Genomic DNA, 18,193 nt, shown 5'->3' with positions numbered 1-18,193 from the left:
TCCGTCTGTCTTTTAGTTCCAAACATTCAACTTTTCTCTGGGCTGAGACGATTTTGAGCCGATTCTTTTATAGCGCACCTATTACTTAAAGTTAGATAAATAAATTATTTATATTAATTATAATAATAAAATATGACATTAAATAAAATTAGATAAGTACTTATCAAATGATTTTTCGAATTTTGTTACACCATGGGTCTAATTTTTTTGTGTAAGTAGATATACAAGAAAAAGGTCAGCGTCTAATAGTACACTACCCTATAAGAGCATGTATTAATAGAAAATATAAAAAATATATTAATTCAATGATAGTTTATGTTACCTTAAATTGAGTAAATTTAATATCCTGGCAACACGGTCGTTGACCGTGATAGGTTATGAAAAGGTTATGTCTGATAGCTTGGGATCGGTACTTTTTATATTGTGACGTAAAGATAAATAAAATCAGTGTCTTTTTCGTGTAATTAATAAAATTTATATTGTCTAATATTAAGCTTACTAAGAGTTTGCTTCTAAGCGGACACGTAACATTAATAGTATTAACGTAGGCTGTTGAAAGAAAAACAGCAAACTATTCGTATGTCGGTGATGCGGACTTGCGACGGGTCTGTCAGTTCGTACGTAACTGTCCAAGGAATGTTTAAAATATAGAGTTATATACTTGATATAGAGAGTTACATAAAAAAATGTCATCAAAAACTTTCGCGAGCCTTTATATAAATTAAACTAATATATTTGGATGTACTGTCGAGTTTTTAAATTATTTTATACTCGCAGACAAGATGACAACGTTAGTTATTAGTTTTTATTAAAAATAAAATACATTCTTAATATAAATGAAACCAATATTTTCAGATTACAACGCGTTTTTTATTATTTTCAAACACTACATAGTCCGGACGTTTCGGTAACTTTGCAGCGACCGTGATCACGGGCGGACGAGACGTGACGACGCGTAGTTATCCGAGTATATTAGTTTTATGTCAAAGACGGTCCCCATATTAACCCTTAATATAATAAAATTTAATGCAAATTTTTAAGTATGTGATCTCAGCTTTCTCTCTTTTCAACTCAGCCGTCCCTTAGAGGCGAAACTTATCATTCCATGGATACCGAGCGGGTGCCGGGTCCATGCTGCAGGGAAAGGAGCTTCAACAGCGCCTGGGACTAAACCAGGTGTAGGTTTAAGGGGCTCCTATCTAACGTTAAACGCTCACCTCCACCGTCCAAACTCCTCTCTCCTAACCAAATTTGAAACGAACCTACTAGGGCTGCCGTCGAAGTACGTTCCGAGAACGAATTGATAATGTATTTATGGGAAAACTTACGTAATTCTTTGTCTGATTTGGTAAGATTACGTAAAACTAGCGTTCCAAAGCATTAGTTAGTTAAAATGTGTGAATTTAATTTTAGCAAAATATTTTCGGTAATGTCACTACCACGGCATCCTACGTCGAATATTCGCAGACTGTTTGAGATAAATTACTGATATTCAATTTCAATTAAAGCTAAGTAAAAAAATAAATTTTGTTTGCGGGGATTGTGTAAATAACTTTACAAATTTTATGTTTATTATAATTGTAGACAATAAAAATGTTATTTCCAGAGACATCTCTTCTAGCTCATCTCCTCTCTCCTCATCCCATCTCTAGTTATAAGTTCACGTCCGTCGTCAGTCAGTGTCATCTAATTGAACTTAGTACTATACACACTCGTATATTATTTTGTTGTACGTCGCCTGTCAGATAACTGGTTTAAAAAAGCTGAAACCTTGAGATATACAAAGGTGTTCGTTACAAAGACAAAATGGATGAAAAATTTACAGAATTTGGGATTATTGAGCATAACGTGAAGCGCTGGATACTGTTTCAAGAATAGATGTGTGACTTGTACCGAAGTGCTGGGATTCCCTCATGAGACCTTTGAATATTGGTATAAGGAAGACGTCATGGGCGGGATCTGAAAAGCACTAGGTTTAATACAACACACACACACCCACACACACACACACACACACAAACATATATATATATATATATATAAAAACGATTTTTTTTTCACTTAATTTAAATTACTTACATAATATGTTTATAAGATGCGAAAATTTTTTTATTGACCAGAACAAAAAAATGCAAATACATAATAAATTCTGTCAGTGATAACACCAATTATACATAAAAATACATAACAAGTGTATAATCAGACTTATCTTTTATGTAGTCGGTTAAATATTTAAAATATTTTTAACAATTCCATACGCCCTTTGTTCGTTTGTGGCAAGCGGTTTGTAGTCAGTGTGCTGTCTGATGCCGCAGGGAGTAGACGTAGGAAAAATCGTTTGAAAGCAACAAAACGAAATATATAGTTATATATATATAAGTAAATAAATAAATAAATATATATATATATAATATTTTTTGTTAAGTGTACTTTAAAATTATTAACTGTTTGTAATTATCCAGTTTTAAATTAGGTTAGTTATTAGTTTCGTGTGTTTTAAACTATGTCGCTATTATTATTGAAAAATATGTCTATACTCCGTTGATTTGAAGACTTCGTGTTGATTTAATAATTGACAATAGTGCTGTGTGTCTGTGTGTGTAACAAGTGTCCGATCAAACATTAATTCCGTGCACTCGTTTAACCATAAAGGTAAGACTAGTCCTAGTAATGTGAAGTAGCAACAAATCCTACAGGTTTGTTGTTGGAGGATTTTTTTCATGTAATAATTTCAGTATTTTTAATTGATTTTTTTTATTAAAAGCAATATATTTAAAAACTAGTATTGTTAGCGGTTGAGGATAAAATTTAATTTGCATTGTATACATATATATATATATATATATATTTCGATATTCTTATGTGTAAATATTTAATAAAATGGCCTTTAATGTGTCCGTCTCCTGAACACGATCTACTTTCAACAACAACTTTATCAAAATAGATTCAGCAACTTGTAACACAAAGGAGTCGTAATGAGTTATAATTTTAATATTTTCACGGGATTCCCTCGCCGACTGTTGAATTATTCAAAGGCCACGCGTCTTTCCCAAGAGACTATGTATTTTTCTGTTAAACAAATTTTGTTTCGTAAATTTTTTAATTTACCTACGTGATTTTTATATTCAACGTAGCAAAATTTTATACTCAGACTATTAAGTTAAAGGAAATGAGAATAGAATTTGTTGATGCAATATGATTGATACGGTTGTATACGGTGCAATATATTGTAAATAAATAAAATGCATCTTTGTTCTAAGTTACTTAAGGATTGGTTTATCTAATCACAGTTTAGAAAATGATCGAGAAGTCTGCAAAATCATCAGCTCTACCAGCTGGAGTCGTGATAGTCATCAATTTACTGTCCATGGTAAGCATCTTGTAAAAAATATTGTGCTCGTAGTCCCTCCGCGCGGAAGAAGCGGAACTTCGTAATGTTGGAATGAGAACAGGAAGGAGTAGGAATTGATCTTTAAGGAATCTTTAGTGTTCCTTTAAGACGAACTTTATTAACATTACTTACAAGTCGCAATTGACATTCCCTCTCGCTCTGTCTCTTTCTATCTCCCTTCCTCGTAAACTTTCAACGCAACCTCGTTGGAAGTAAGATGTTTCACTTAAAAACATTATCATACCATAATAATACCTCTTTTTGTTTAGCTGATTTATTTTTTAAATTCTCTACAGATTATTTAATTTATGTTGTATGATAAACTACGCTTCGTCGGAAACATCTTTGAGTACCTACCTTCGTTTAAAACTTATCTGCAGTCAATTTTGTCTTTCAGATTCTCTGTATCTTTGTATTCGCCGTGAGTCTCCTGTCGATCGCAGCGCCATCTACAGTGTTGTACTTCATTAATAGCTTCGGAAGCAGTTTCATGAAGGTAAGCGTTCGTGGACGGGGTCCGCTAATAGTTGTTGCCGTCCATCATCAGGACAGGGGAATGTTGAGTGCATGAAGATGTATAACTTTCCAAGTAAATCATTAATATATTTGTTAAAAATGATTTTCAAATATGACATTGATGTTTTTGACAGATATCCAGTGTCTGTATTTTCTCTTTCTCTCTCTCTCTCTGTCTTTCTCTCTCTTTCTATTTCCCCCACTAAATCATCGCGATATCTCTTGAACCATAAGTCGTAGAGACTTGAAATCTGGTAGGAATATTATTTTCGCTAAGTAGAGGTCGGATAGGACCGGATGTTACGTAATTCCACTCACAAGAGGTTGCGGGGCTGGATGGTAACAATGAACAATTTAAAATCTTTAAAGAAACAGTTTAGTTTAACTATTATCTCACTTAGTTTAATAAAAACATACATACAAAGTAATTTTCCTTCTATTTACTTAATAAATTAATGATCTATGAGGTAAATCTACAGTTGTTTTTGTGGGAAATTTATATTCAAAGCTGTCTAACAGTCAGGATGTTATTCAAATCTTTACAGTGCATCGTTGCGATTAAAATCTATAACAAACCCATATCTGCCACAAAAGTAGCAGTTCTTTGAAACCATCAAACTGATAGTGTGGTCGTTGCACACTCCTAGTAAACAAACGTATAGTTCGCTATCATTCTTTGTGATTTTGGTTATACGACGGACTCCTGTCATTTGAGTATTACTCGTGCTAGGCACCGCGCTCGCGACCTACATACCCGACCTGGTTCATCATTAATGAACTAGTGTTCGCCCGCGGCTGTCCTTGCGGTTCGTCCTTAGACTGTAGCCGCTTTACAAACTATTACTGTGTAACAATTTTATAGTATCCACATCGATTTTCATATAAAATCACGTAACAAAAGATAAATCTATTTATAATAATTGAAACTTCAAGTTCCGCTTGTTTTGTTATTTTAATCTCCCCCCTCCCTCCATCTCTTTCTCTCTCCCCCCTCTTTGTCTCCCTCCCTCTATTGTACATGAACAGAACACAAAGAAATAAGAAAATGATGATAGCTTGGAGGTCTACTAACTGCTAGAAACACTATTACGCTTACTCCGTGTTTGACTACATACGGAGCGTTTCCCGTAAAAAAATATAATAAAGTCTTCATTACAGTGACACTTTTTATAATTTATCATAAAGTTAATGTATAAAATATTTTAATTTTATGTTTTATTAAAAATATTACATTGAATTATGTAATGGCTTGTTAAAAATTAAAATGATATATGTTTTTTTTTTGTTTCCAAACGAATTAATATATAAAAAGAAATAAAAACCAAAAAGATATTATTTGCTCTGAACAAACGTCTCCCCCTGCTCCATCTCTCTCTCTTTCTCCTCACTCTCTCTTTCCTTCTTCATGAACAACAACGCCACACATTTTTATACGTCTGCCACATTAAGATTTATACTTATTACTGAAACCAGGCTCTGGTGTCCGTGAGGTAAACATCGGTCTCCCCAGCAGACCATCCAGGGCATCACGACACGCGACGCTATATCGATCAACGAATTATCCTTATCATAGGAATGTATTGAAAAATATCATTGATTGGATGAAAATTACTTATTTAGAAAATACAGAGTCGGCCCTTAGTTGGAGTACGCAAACGAAATACTCACAGTTCCAACGTTATCTACAAAAAGCCTGGATAACGTTTGTATTATAAATAACGGTTGAGGAGACGTCTTGGTTTATTTTAGTGTATTAAAGCTATTGATTTGGTGATGCATGTGTATATATTGTTCTCAAAATCTACCTATTAGTACATAAATAACTGGAGAAGGAGCTGGAGGTGAAAGGCTCGCTTCCATACGTGAGGGCGCGGGTTCGAACCTGGCGAGTACCAATGTGATCTCTTCCGAGTCATATGTACTGTCTAAGAGTATTTAGACACCACCGATACACGGTGAAGGAAGATATGAGGAAACCTGGACTTATAATTTGAAATTATAAAATTGAAATCGCTAACCCGCTTTGAGCGAGCGTGGTGATAAATGCTCTAACCTTCTCCATATGAGAAGAGGCCTCTCAGCGGCGGGCTCCGATAGGCTGATGATGATGATGCTGAAATATACTATTAATCTTTGAATAAGAAATTGTTTTGGTTATTGGAGAAAACATTGAAAGTTTTAACGAAAGACATTGATTTTGTTGGTTTTGTGATAAAAATATCGCATTTATATTACAAAGGTATAAAACAGTATGGCTTTTGAAAATCACATTGAAAGTATGTTTAGAATAATTTAATTATTTTCATATTGAAAACAATCTATAGAATATTGAAAAATATAATCGATTAAGACAAAGTTTAAATGTGGTGATCTTAAAATCCAACCAAACATCATTAAGAGGAAGGTCCTTACACTTGACGGGTATAAAATATAAAGGCCCCTCAACACGGGGGCCTAATAGTACCTTGGATCGTCAGGCCCCTCAACACGGGGGCCCTAATAGTTTAATTCAGTGTTTGTCATGATAAATAAATAGTGATATATTGTGGGTACACAGAAAAATTTCTGTTCTAACAGTGAATAACTAATATCTTGTCCCGACTTTACTCGTCAATGTATTCAGATAATGACTTAGAGGTTATTATCGCTTATTAGGAGACATGTAACATAATTTAAACCTGACGGGAAAGTGAGACAATTTTCTGTGATTCAAATCTAATGAGTTCTGCTAGAAATTAAAAACTTAATATACACTGTAAACAGTAAAATTTTAATAAAAATAATTAATTAAGAAAAGTACTTTATTCCACGTTTTAAACATAAAGTGTCAGTCAACCCTAGTGGTCGTATTTGTTACAATGACTAAATAATAGGGGCGACCGTAAGCGTAACATGAAGGGGCAATTATGGGTTGATGTCTAATGATACAGGTAGTAACTGTTTGACATACGAATTAAATATGACAAATATAAATTTTTTGATCGCGTTAATTATATTTATATTAAATAAAATGTTAGCAGCAATTTAAAATCGTCTATAAACGTTATTAAATTTTAATCTGATCTAAGACTATCGCGTGTTCATGTTATAAAACTAATATTTTCGGATTACTATGTAATATAATATGTATAATATATGTACCAAACATGTTAGTTTTTTTTAATAGCAATGTCGCAGGAGTACAGATTAATTTATAATATTTCGCAGGCGCTGCTAACTGAGGACACGCATTTATTTCAACTGGGAATAGCTGGAGCTCTTTTATCTGGGTTCGTTTTTTGCATCTCGTTCATGGGACTATATGGCGCCATCACCAGCTCCAAGTTTCTACTTGTCATGGTATTATTTGCTTTAGTATTATTTGACCGATCGCTACATAAAGATATAGTAAGCAGGAAACTTATAGGCTATTATTTAGTTTTTGTTATATACATACATGTATGTATTTATATATTTTTAATAAAATAAATATGTCAGTTTCTTTTTTTCCCATGTAAGCCTTATCTCAACTTGCGCTGATATTTTAATTATAGAGCAAGCCTTTTCTTCTTCTCAAGCCTTAGCCTGCCGGTGGCTGAAAGGTCCTACTTTGTTTCAGTACGCTGCGATAGTATTCCTGCTGCTGCTTCTGGAATGTTCCGTGATGTACTACCTGTCCTCCAACTTACTAGAGGTGAACAAATTTAGTTTGTTTCTGCATATATTAATTGTATTAGATCTGACGATTGCAGCGCCCATGTGGGCAAAAAAATACATCCTAGCCGTTATACGATCTCGCTTTAACTTGAAGACGAATAAGAAATAGCTGTCTACATTCAAGTTATTTTCCGAAGAATTTTAACTTGTAATTCCTGTTTTATAACTGATTTGTCACTAATTTCATTGATTGACAGACAACGGTTTGTTATTTAAGATTTTTGGACCTTCTTCCCTTACCCAAGTCTACATCGTTACGCTATACGGAGCGCTTAGTCTTTCATTCATGTTATAGTTACGTAGTTTATTGAATGATATACGTGAAACGCTTCGTGTGTAGTGTGACGGTGGAAACAAGTACTAAGCACTAAATAAAATTATATTGTGGATATGACCTACTCGTGTTTAGTTTGAGTTAAAATTTCATCAAATGAGACGAAACTCATCGTTCCATGGATCCCGTGCGGGTGGCGGGTCCATCGCGTTGAAAGGAGACGAGCTACAACAGCGCCTGGGACTAAACCAGGTGTAGGTTTAAGGGGCCCCTATCTAACGCGTTAAACGCTCACCTCCACCGTCCAAGCTCCTCTCTCTATCTAACCAAATTTGAAACTATCCTACTAGGGCCGCCTTCGAAGTACGCTCCAAGAAAGACCTGATGCTAGTTCTGGACAGGCCCATGTCTTTTAGTAGGTGGTACAGATAGCTGTTATACCTCTCGCTCCCAATTCTATTGCGTACAAATTTACGACGAAACTTTTCCTAGTGAGTCCGTTAGTGACTTCGTGATACTTACTCACCTTGGTGCCATGGTCTTCGGGGATAACGAATTAGCTAAATGTTAAGTTCATTTAAACGAAGTGGTTAAAACTGAGTAAAGATTTAATTAATGGTTCTTCCAGAAAGGTTTCCAAAAACAGGACGTGTATTTCAATCACGCAGTACGTGCGAACCTAGAGTGCTGCGAACTAAATGTGACGTGAGTATTATAGTTTAATTTAAGATAAGTATATTTTGTAAATATCAATAATATATTATAAATATATACAGTTATGAAAATTAGAAAGTTATTGTGGTATTCTTTATGTGTTACAAATGAAAATACGATAAGGAATGATGACAGATGTGAGCAGTTTCGTTGGCAACTTCGTCAATAGCATTTGTGCTTAGTATTAATGTATTATATTTTTAAAGCTACGTATAGTTTTTTCTGTTCCTAGCATTCCTCAGGCTGTATCTTTGTGATGTACTTCGTCCTAGTTCAGATAAATATTTTTCCAGGTCCACACCGGATGTTAAACCTCCTTGGTCGTGTTGCGATCAAGAATTTTACTCAACCAACTGCACCATAGACAACATTCACGATCTGGTGAGTGTAGAATATGTTAAGGAATATTGTGTACGGGCGTGTTGTCTTTCTGATAACAAAATGGCGTCTGCAGATGACAGGTGTCGTGTGAAAGAACAAATCTTACGCGTTATAAGGATTATTATTGATTTTAATTTTATTCCAGGACTGCCACATCGCCATTAAGGCGTGGCTCGACCGGTTCCAGATACCGTTATACGTTACCCTCGTTGTTTTGCATGTTATCTTGCTGTCCTGCTCACTCCTAAGGCGCTGTCTGTCTCGCTCGCACACCTAGCGACTACAGCGCCGCTCTGGCGGTGAGATATGTCACTATCTTGGTCTTATTAATATTAGAAGTATTTCCCTCACTTAAAACATCTCGTGGAGCTAAACTTATTGACATTTAAATCAATTTTTTTTATTATTACTCTTAGTGTGAATATTTATCAATTAATTAGTTACAAGCCTTCTCAAGTTTCAGTGCTCAGGGGAAGGGATTCGTTTTTTTTTATTTATATATCTGGTCGACTGAGAGTTTTTAAATTATAATTAAGAATAAAAATGTATTTTGTATTATTTGTACGTTAATAATAAAATCTGTCAAGAGTTTACGGCAACTGAACCTGTGTTTAAAACTTTTTTTTTTCAATTTTTAAGAAATTAATCATCCTTTCAGCGCCAAGAAGTCGTTCAGTCGGGACTCGTGTATCACCAGGCCTCGGTCCTAATGAAGATGTGTTGATGCTGGTGTTGGGTCGGGGGCGGCTGGGGTGGATCGACAAACAGTAATCCTGATAGTTGGGTGTTTGGCAAATTTTTTAGCACAAAAGATCAAGAGGAAGTAATATACTCGTATCGTCAAACTGCAGAGGTTGCAGGTCTGCAGGTCTGCAGGTCTACAGGTCTACAGGTCGGGATTTAAGCGGCTAGAGAAATAAACTTAACTTGTACTGTTAGTGCCACATATTTGTTGATGTATTGATAAGAATATCACTAGATATAAGTTCCTGTGTTTTTAAATTCTTACCAAATATTCCTTTGTTACTTGTCGTCCGCTACGAATAGCTGTTATTAAGTATTGCCTTCATTAAATTAGATTAATCCGTTTTTAGACGGTTCACAATAATTAATACATAAGTAAAAAAAACATATTTTATTTAATACCCAAACGACACGCGAATTTTAACCCATTTATATACAATCACAATATCTTAGATATATTTTTTTAGCTTATTTCTATTGTGTCAACCGATTTCCTTCATGTTAAGGATAATTTTGGACGCAAACACAAAACTTACTAATACTAACGTCGTTGGGTCGTCTACCTGATACTCCTCTCATTGACAAAGTTTAAATTAAAGTAAAAAAACAAAGGTAAATGCATAAAAAATACCCTAGAAATTGCCATCAGCGGACAAAACTGATTATAAGAAAACTTAAAATATTAATAGATTTAAATGCATATTAAATTAACAATGATGTGGGCTAAGAGTTACGCGGCTTAGTACAGGACGAAACGGGTTATAAGTGCTGTGCCTAACAAGGTTACAAGCGAGAAGAAGTTTTTGGTCGCCAGACCTGGGAGGGGAGGCGTGGAACCGGTGCAGGACTCCAGGTGACGGAAGAGCTCGTTGTAGTTCCTCGCTTCAGCGTTTATTGCGTTGTCTGACGGCTCCGTGAGACCGATGGCTGTATTTCTGAATAAAAGGTCACTGACTTTGTCGAATGGCGAGTAAATTTCTAGGTTGATGAGCTGCTTGGCGTTAGCGGCGTTGTAGCCGAAGTAGGAGTCCAAGTTGTCCAGCAGAACGTTGAGGCTGTTCGCGAGAGGATCGTTTCTGTGGAATAAGGCCGGTGTTAAATATTTTTAAGCCCATTTTCTCGTCGAATCTTGTTCATACATTTGAATTAATTTAAAACGAGTGAACTTTTCTTTTGGAGAAGTCCCTGAATATAACCTTCGTTTTATGTTTCGTGAGCATCATCAACTTCTGTGTTTTGATGTCCACAGATGATGTCACCAGTAATCATTAGTATTATTCTATCCTATGCTCTTAGTTGATCACATTCTCTCACCTTCTTGCAAGAACCTCTGAATCAACAACGCTCGCAAGTAGACAGCTGTCGGGAACCTGAACTCCTGCGCTGGGTGCGAGGGTGTTATCCCTGCACAGCGCTCTCAGATCAGATGCTTGAAGTTTGGCAGCGTCCAGATGAGCTGCGACACAAAGTAAATCGTGAATTTAGTAAGGCTATTGCTATATTCAGTATAGCGAATGTTAAAATCGTAAAACAAGTCTGGACAGTACCTTGAATACCGTCCAGTTCGACGAAAGCCACATCGGTGGTAGGATCGGCGAGGCAGTTGATGGAGCCGTTGTTGCCGTAGTACATGTTGGTGTAGTCGAACGCGCAGGTGACTGCCGGAAAGAAAAACAGTGATGAGAAAAGACCTTCACAATGACTTAGTATTTTGTTATTACTTACAATTTGAATCGTTAACATTGACAGCCGGCTTGCAGAGTGAGCATAAATTCGTCGCGTTGTATGACTGGAAGAGAATTACAAAAATATAAGCCTAATTTAAGGGACAATAAAAATGAAAATTAAATTAGTGTTGGCAAAAATTATGATACTATAAATCATTTTGTGGATTACGACTTACGCTTTGAACTATTTCATGCGAAGCAGCCAGGGCTCCAGGCGCGCAGGCCCCGTCAAAGAATTCTCCAACCGCTCTTGCGTAGTCGCAATCCGAGCTGCTGATGATGGAACGCTCGTGCGCCGTACGCAGAAACGCCACGTACGCTGAGAGAGACGTTTTATATAGGAATGAAAAATTCATTGTCGAATTAAATATGGGTTAGTGACTTAATACTGGATACACAACAGCTCATTGCTTCAATACTGAAGTCGAAGACCAGAGATAAGTATGAACAGAGTATAAAGATCATTAATAATAGTGGTAAATTTTAACTATTATGTTATCTTTAATATAATAAAATAGTACTGCGTGTCCGAGCAAAGATTTAAAATAAGTATCGTATAAGATTGATCTCACATATTCCACCGAACTCCGGGAAGCAAGCCTTCTTGCCTCGAAGATTCTCAAACCTCGTGATGTTTCCTTGGGTAGCGGACTCTTTGACGAAGGCAGCGACTCGGGAAAAGGAGTTGGGATTCCCGCGAAGGTTCTGTACAAGTTTCACAGCCGACAACTTGTAGTGCCTGTGGAATTTTAAAGAAGACGTATTAACTTTACACTGTGGCAAAGACATTCGCGAAATCTTTAAGATAACGGGAATAACTCAAGGAATAGGAACGAAGTAGATTAAGGATCTCAATAAGCACAGTCGAATTAAATTTCTTACAAAACTTGATATTAGATTTTCCTTATTGACTCACTGCCTTGACAGATAACCATAGTTGGAGGGAGTGGCGATGAAGTCTGCAGCGTTGTCCTTAATATCGGAGAGACATTCAAAAATGTTGTTCCTCATCTGGCAGGAGATAGTGGGTTCTATGCCCAGGGTGTAGGCAGAGGCACGGACCCAGGAGCACTTATTGTGTTCCTCGTTAGAAATTGTGCACCAGCGACGAGCTGGTATGCAGGATGAGGAGGCGTCGATGGCGGTGAAATTACGACCTGGAGATGTTAAACACGAGGAATTTAGTTATTTATTAGTTTTACGTTTAAATTACGTTATTTTACGTTATAGAAGCTCTTTTTGAAACTACGTACTTTGGCTGTAGTTTCCTGGTCCAGGGAGACTGTCTTCAAAAGAAATTATGCTCAGGGCGCCTCCGATCAAGTTATTGTACAGTGACGACTGCCAAGAAACTCCTCCAGGGTTGGTTCCTGTTGGCCACCAGGTCTTGAGAGCAGCACTCACGTCGCTTGCTCTGGTACTGAAGGTTAAAAATAAATCAATTTAAACCTCAAAGGACTTATATGTGTTGTGTCAAATACTGAATCAAAGAAATAGAAAGGGCTATTGTCTAGGCTTTGAGTGCCAACGAGTTTAGAATATGTAATAAAATTAGTAACTCTTTAAAAGCTTACGTGGTAGCCACGACAGCGCTCCAGGGCTGTCTGACGAACGAACATGGGGAGATATTGGAGTTAGTGGCCTCAACCGTCAAAGGACGGAGGGAGCCGTCCTCGCAAAGCAGAGCGTACGAGCCGCGAATCCTTGGATTTCGTACCTGGAATAAAATCACAATTATTTTTGTTTCAAACGATTTTGTGTGTTTAAAGTTAATCACATTAAGATGTTTCAATAACAATGACTTCACTAAAGTTACTGCTCAAAATCCTTAGTGAACAAAATTACTTGTCTTTTTAGGCCCACTTAGGAGGTTCGTGATCAGCTCGATGCTGGAAAAAGCTATATTTGTGGACCAAAATTAAAGGGTGTAGAGATTGCTACGGGGTTCCTCAGGGCTCGCTATTGGTTGTTCCATATTCTTCAATGATATCAATGATAATTGTAAAGCAAAGATACGTTTGACATAGAAACCAGTCTTGTTTATGTAAAGAATAGATTTGCTATGTTGCTGACAGCTAAAAATCAGCATTATCATCATCAGCCTATCGGAGCCCACTGCTGAAAGGCCTCTTCTCACATGGAGAAGGTTAGAGCATTAATCACCAAGCTCGCTCAAGGCGGGTTGGCGATTTCAAACTTGTAATTTGATATTATAAGTCCAGGTTTCCTCCACCGTCCGTAAGTGGCAACTAAATACTCTTAGAAAGTACATATGACTCGGAAAAGATCACATTGGTACTTGCCAGGTTTCGAACCCGCGCCCTAACGTATGAGAGGCGGGCATTTAACCTCCAGGCCACCAGGACTACTTATTTAGTTCAAAATATGTTTTAATTATTACTCATAATAAAAATATGTAAAAGCGTCTGTCTTACGATCATCTACATTACGTAAAACACAATCAAATTAGAGATTACTAAACTAAAAGTTACTTACAGGATGTTAATAAAAAGGGCTTATAATATTTTAATGAATATTGAGTAACTCACGTTAAAGTAAGTGCGGACGTGTTGCCAGGCGACGTAAGCGAAAGTGTTGTTCTCATTGGACCTCATGCACTCCAAGGCCTGGATGTGTCTGTTGTTGTTGTCAACGTTGGCGATGTTCGGGCCCATGTCGATGGAGTATTTGGAGCAGTCTCCGTTGGAACCGCACAGAGAGCACAGGTTAGGGAAACGGGATTCTGTTTGGGGTTAGATCAGTTTAGTCCTTTTAACAACACCTTAACTTTAAACACGAAGAAGATTAAGATAAACCAACAAAGTCTCCAAGCTTCACGTGTCAAGATGACTGATACGGCCAGGTGTGATCAGATGTATGAGGATTTTTTCACTGCGTCCTTCTAGACGAGTGTTTTAATTCAGTGTCGAACTCAAAAATAGTTGAAAGTCGAGAAACTAACGTTGTAGTCACTTACAAATAAATCCACAGTAATCACAGTAAGCACTATGTATTGTAATCATAATATAAATGAACTATAAGTTAAAAGATTTCACAATCAGCTTACTGAGGTCAGCATCAACCGAGGAGTTAGCGCTCCAAGGTCCAGGTCTACAAGCAGCGCCGAAGAAAGAGTTCAGAGTTTGGACTTCAATTTCCTCAGCTGTTTTTCCGTTGGTATCCATATCCGGGCAGCGGTCGGTTCTGGCTGCCTGAAATGATATTGTTTAAATATGAATATGTATATATTTTTGTGTATTAGATTTTTCTCTCAAAACTATATTAAAAAAAAAACATTGAATCAATAGTCCAAGTCACATCATAAGACCAATACTAACAGCTCGTTCTAAAGTCTTAAGCACTCGTGGAGACCAGCGCGCCTCAGTTTCATCCAGACCAGGGTGACAGTACTTCATACCTCGGAGACCCTCTAGACCTCCAGTGTGACTCGCTGGGACTACAGCGACCGCTTCGAACGCGTAGGAGCCTGAGAAAGGAATATAATATATTTTTTTTTGAAAAAAGATCCTCTATTGTCAGGAATAAAGAATTCATTGTAGAGACACAAACAAACTAATCACAGACCTGTCATCTATATATATATTTATTCTCTATATTACTATAACATTAACGAAGCGGCAAGAATACGTTTGCTACGATTTTTATATTCGTCAAATCCAACACAAAGCTTCTTGTCTGGCTATGAACCCCATAGTATTGATAAAAACTTTGTTGAATAAACATGCTCTGTAGTTACAAAGATTTAGAGGATTTTATTATCTATACCTGGGATTTTTCTGACCTTATGTCAAACTCACATAGTCCTATATTTTGTTAGCGTCTATTTTGAAACTTTTTTTTTGATGGAAAACACAAGACTTCCTTTTTCTTTTTTAGGTAAATTTCTTCTTTTGCCCCTTAAATTTCTTAGACTTAATAAATAATAGCGAAAAGTTTTAGTTTCCAAGGTAACGTCTATACGGACACATGTAATAATTCAAAGTAGGAGGGTATGTGCACATTTTAATATCTTCAAATACCTTGTACAATATGTCTTTAAATACTGCTTTGAAATTTAATTTTTTTTTATTTAAAAATCATTGGTTACCGTTGCTAAGGATATCCTTGATGGAAGCCACGACCCGGTTGTCGTTGGGCTGGTTGTGGCCCATCAATACCATTTCTTCTTCAGAGAACACTCCGAAATCTGAATCACCCCTGTTCAGTCTCATGATACAGTCGAGCCTGTGGAGATATAAAAAGTTCAACATATATATATAAAATTAAAATCTTGGTCGCGAACACAAAATGTCACTTAAAAATTCAAAAAAAGTACTGATATACTTTTCTGACTTATATTACCAAGGTAGGTGGTGAACCGCGAAATTAAAGAAAAAAATTTCTTTGCATAACAATAAGGACCACCCTAATATATATATATGACTTCAGTTTCTCCATATGAAGTAAATTTTATTGGATACAATATATTTTATTACCTGGATTCCACTGTATCACAAATAATCGGACTGCCGAGACTCTGAAGGCCCTGACATTGAGAGGCGAACGATGGCGGCACGCATACGCGAACTGTGGAAAATAGACATAAATTATAGCGGCATAAGGTTCAGATTTCTGCTTTACGGGCTCAGCTTTGATATATAAATAAAATTTTCCCGCGGTTTTGTTTCAACTGATACTCGCCAAAGTCTTGGATCTCATTAAATGCGCTACAAATTGAACAAAAATCAAAAGTTCTTTACAATGGCGTAATGTATGGCTTTTCTGTTTCGTCAGCCAGAAAATTTCAGTTTCTTAAATTTATTACCAATCAATTAAATGATTTGCAAAACCGGGCGTAATGAACATGGATTCTTATTGCCAGGAAGTTGGAGGATTTTTTAAAAGAATTTTATAAATTTTGATAAGCAATCATTTTCTTAGTTTTTATGGTAAGGCCGAAATAATTTCAGTATCAGGACCAAGATCATAAGTTTCGTCCGTCAATCACCTTAAGAACGCCATTCCTGACATTAGGAGAGTGGTTCTGTTATAAGCTAACAATACCAAGTCTAGACCTAGGCATCATCGGCTCGCCTTTATCAATCGCACTGACACATGATGGCCAGATAAAAAAAGGATTGAGTAATATTCTGTATGTAAAGATCGTGATTCAGTGCAGGAGGATGTGTGTCATTCGTCAAACAAAACTTACATCAAGATAACAATGTATTGTAAATCTATGCAGATTTTTACGGAAATATCGCTTACACAACTGAGGCTATAATTTAAACACATTTATGAACAAATTTAGCGAAATTAGGGCTGACTGATGATTATAATTTGAGAATATTTTTGATATTTTTTACTTTGTTTCAATGAAAGTTCATTTTAAACTAATAAATTCATACTAGTATAAATTTTTAAATAGCTACGTCTAATACACGTCCGAAACGGATTTATAGCTGTTAAAAACTACACATAAAGTAACTAACTATTAACATATTAAAAATTATGTTTGACAATCATATAAAATATCGTATACGTGTGTTATTTAGGAAAACTAAACATTGAAAATGTAACTGGTATTGCCACATTTTTTATCAGAGCGCTGACGTCATCCGTCCCACCCATTCATTGAGCTCATTTACTAGGAATTAAAATGGTATTTTATACGAAAGTTGATTTAATATTGATAGGAAAATAAATATCATTTCTTATTTATAAATTACGTACACATGCACTGAGGAAATCGTGTTGGGAATTGCTCAACATTTTATTCCCGCCATATATGTATAAAGTTTATATAATCTGATTGGCAAATGAAAAAAAACATACAATTTTATGTGATTGTGATCTCACAGGTATATCCTGTCTAGTGGAGCCACTTAATGAGCCCAAGCACGAGTACTAACTATATGTCTTCACAAATTAATATAAATCTATTTATAATAGAATTACGTAACTCACACTCGTTCTGTGCCGTGACGCCGGCTATCAGCGTGACCGCTAAGAGAATTTTCTTCCAACCCATTTTCACAAACACCAAACACAAACTACGGAGCGCGATCCGCTGTATCGCTCGATACCTATCTTTATCGTTTTCGAAATTCGTTTTAAAGGTGTGATAAGCTGATAAGGTGATAAGGCGCTGATTGTACGGGCGTCCCTCAGGGCTCGGGTTAGCACTTAAACTATTGATAAGTTATACAAATAATGTATTAGTGGACGAGTTAGCAACAGCGTGGTCCGAGTTCATTGATTCGTGTTGTGGTCGATTTGGATCAGCTATAAACCGATGACGGAACGTTACTTCAAAACTACCCACAGAAAGCTTTTATGTACATAGCTTTAATCAAGTTATCGGATACTAATTGCTCAAGCATACTTACAGATAAAAAAAAAAATCTAATTTTAAAGTAAAAATTTTCAAGTAATATTCATTATATATATATGGATGCACGACAAGATGGTTCAGTGAGTGCAGAACATTGAAGAATACAGAACCTTCAAGAAATACAAGGACGTTTAGAAGAATTGAAGCCTCGTTTTGAAATTTCACGGAAGTGACGTTAGTGACCGATGGTGACGTCACTCTCATTAAAAACAACGATTTTATATATATATATATAGCAGGAAATTTGTCACTGATGTACCCATGAATTAGAAGCAAATAGTCACTTCATCAGAAAAACCTTATCAATAGATAAAATATCTATATTATTAGTCACTTTCAAATGTGGAATCTTTGTG

At 36.1% G+C, this 18,193-nt stretch overlaps 2 protein-coding genes across 4 annotated transcripts; one reads left to right on the top strand and one right to left on the bottom strand.

The window, feature by feature from the left end:
- Positions 1 to 3,247: 3,247 nt before the first annotated feature.
- On the top strand, positions 3,248 to 9,910 carry LOC116776923 (uncharacterized). Of its 3 annotated transcripts, none has more exons than XM_061529044.1 (8): positions 3,248 to 3,370; positions 3,789 to 3,887; positions 7,115 to 7,246; positions 7,506 to 7,580; positions 8,506 to 8,582; positions 8,885 to 8,972; positions 9,222 to 9,271; positions 9,631 to 9,910. In XM_061529044.1, exons 1-8 carry the CDS (start codon positions 3,299 to 3,301, stop codon positions 9,680 to 9,682), a joined length of 645 nt encoding a protein of 214 aa, XP_061385028.1. In that variant the 5' UTR covers positions 3,248 to 3,298; the 3' UTR covers positions 9,683 to 9,910. The 3 variants fall into 3 exon arrangements, with proteins under 3 accessions (XP_061385028.1, XP_061385027.1, XP_061385029.1); XM_061529043.1 differs by having other exon boundaries at positions 9,118 to 9,271; XM_061529045.1 differs by lacking the exon at positions 9,222 to 9,271.
- Positions 9,911 to 10,092: 182 nt separating this feature from the next.
- Positions 10,093 to 17,567, bottom strand: LOC116776924 (transferrin-like). Its single transcript, XM_061529042.1, has 15 exons — positions 17,411 to 17,567; positions 15,940 to 16,030; positions 15,552 to 15,688; positions 14,782 to 14,930; positions 14,511 to 14,655; positions 13,993 to 14,186; positions 13,018 to 13,160; positions 12,697 to 12,863; positions 12,360 to 12,600; positions 12,016 to 12,182; positions 11,620 to 11,762; positions 11,442 to 11,505; positions 11,264 to 11,374; positions 11,031 to 11,172; positions 10,093 to 10,792 (listed from the first exon to the last, which is right to left on the bottom strand). Exons 1-15 carry the CDS (start codon positions 17,472 to 17,474, stop codon positions 10,456 to 10,458), a joined length of 2,295 nt encoding a protein of 764 aa, XP_061385026.1. The 5' UTR covers positions 17,475 to 17,567; the 3' UTR covers positions 10,093 to 10,455.
- Positions 17,568 to 18,193: the final 626 nt, after the last annotated feature.

This window comes from Danaus plexippus, assembly GCF_018135715.1.
Source record: "Danaus plexippus chromosome 29 unlocalized genomic scaffold, MEX_DaPlex mxdp_36, whole genome shotgun sequence".
Taxonomy (NCBI): Eukaryota; Metazoa; Arthropoda; class Insecta; order Lepidoptera; family Nymphalidae; genus Danaus; species Danaus plexippus.
The sequence above is the reverse complement of the archived record's forward strand: the minus strand, read 5'-3'. Positions and strand labels throughout refer to the sequence as shown.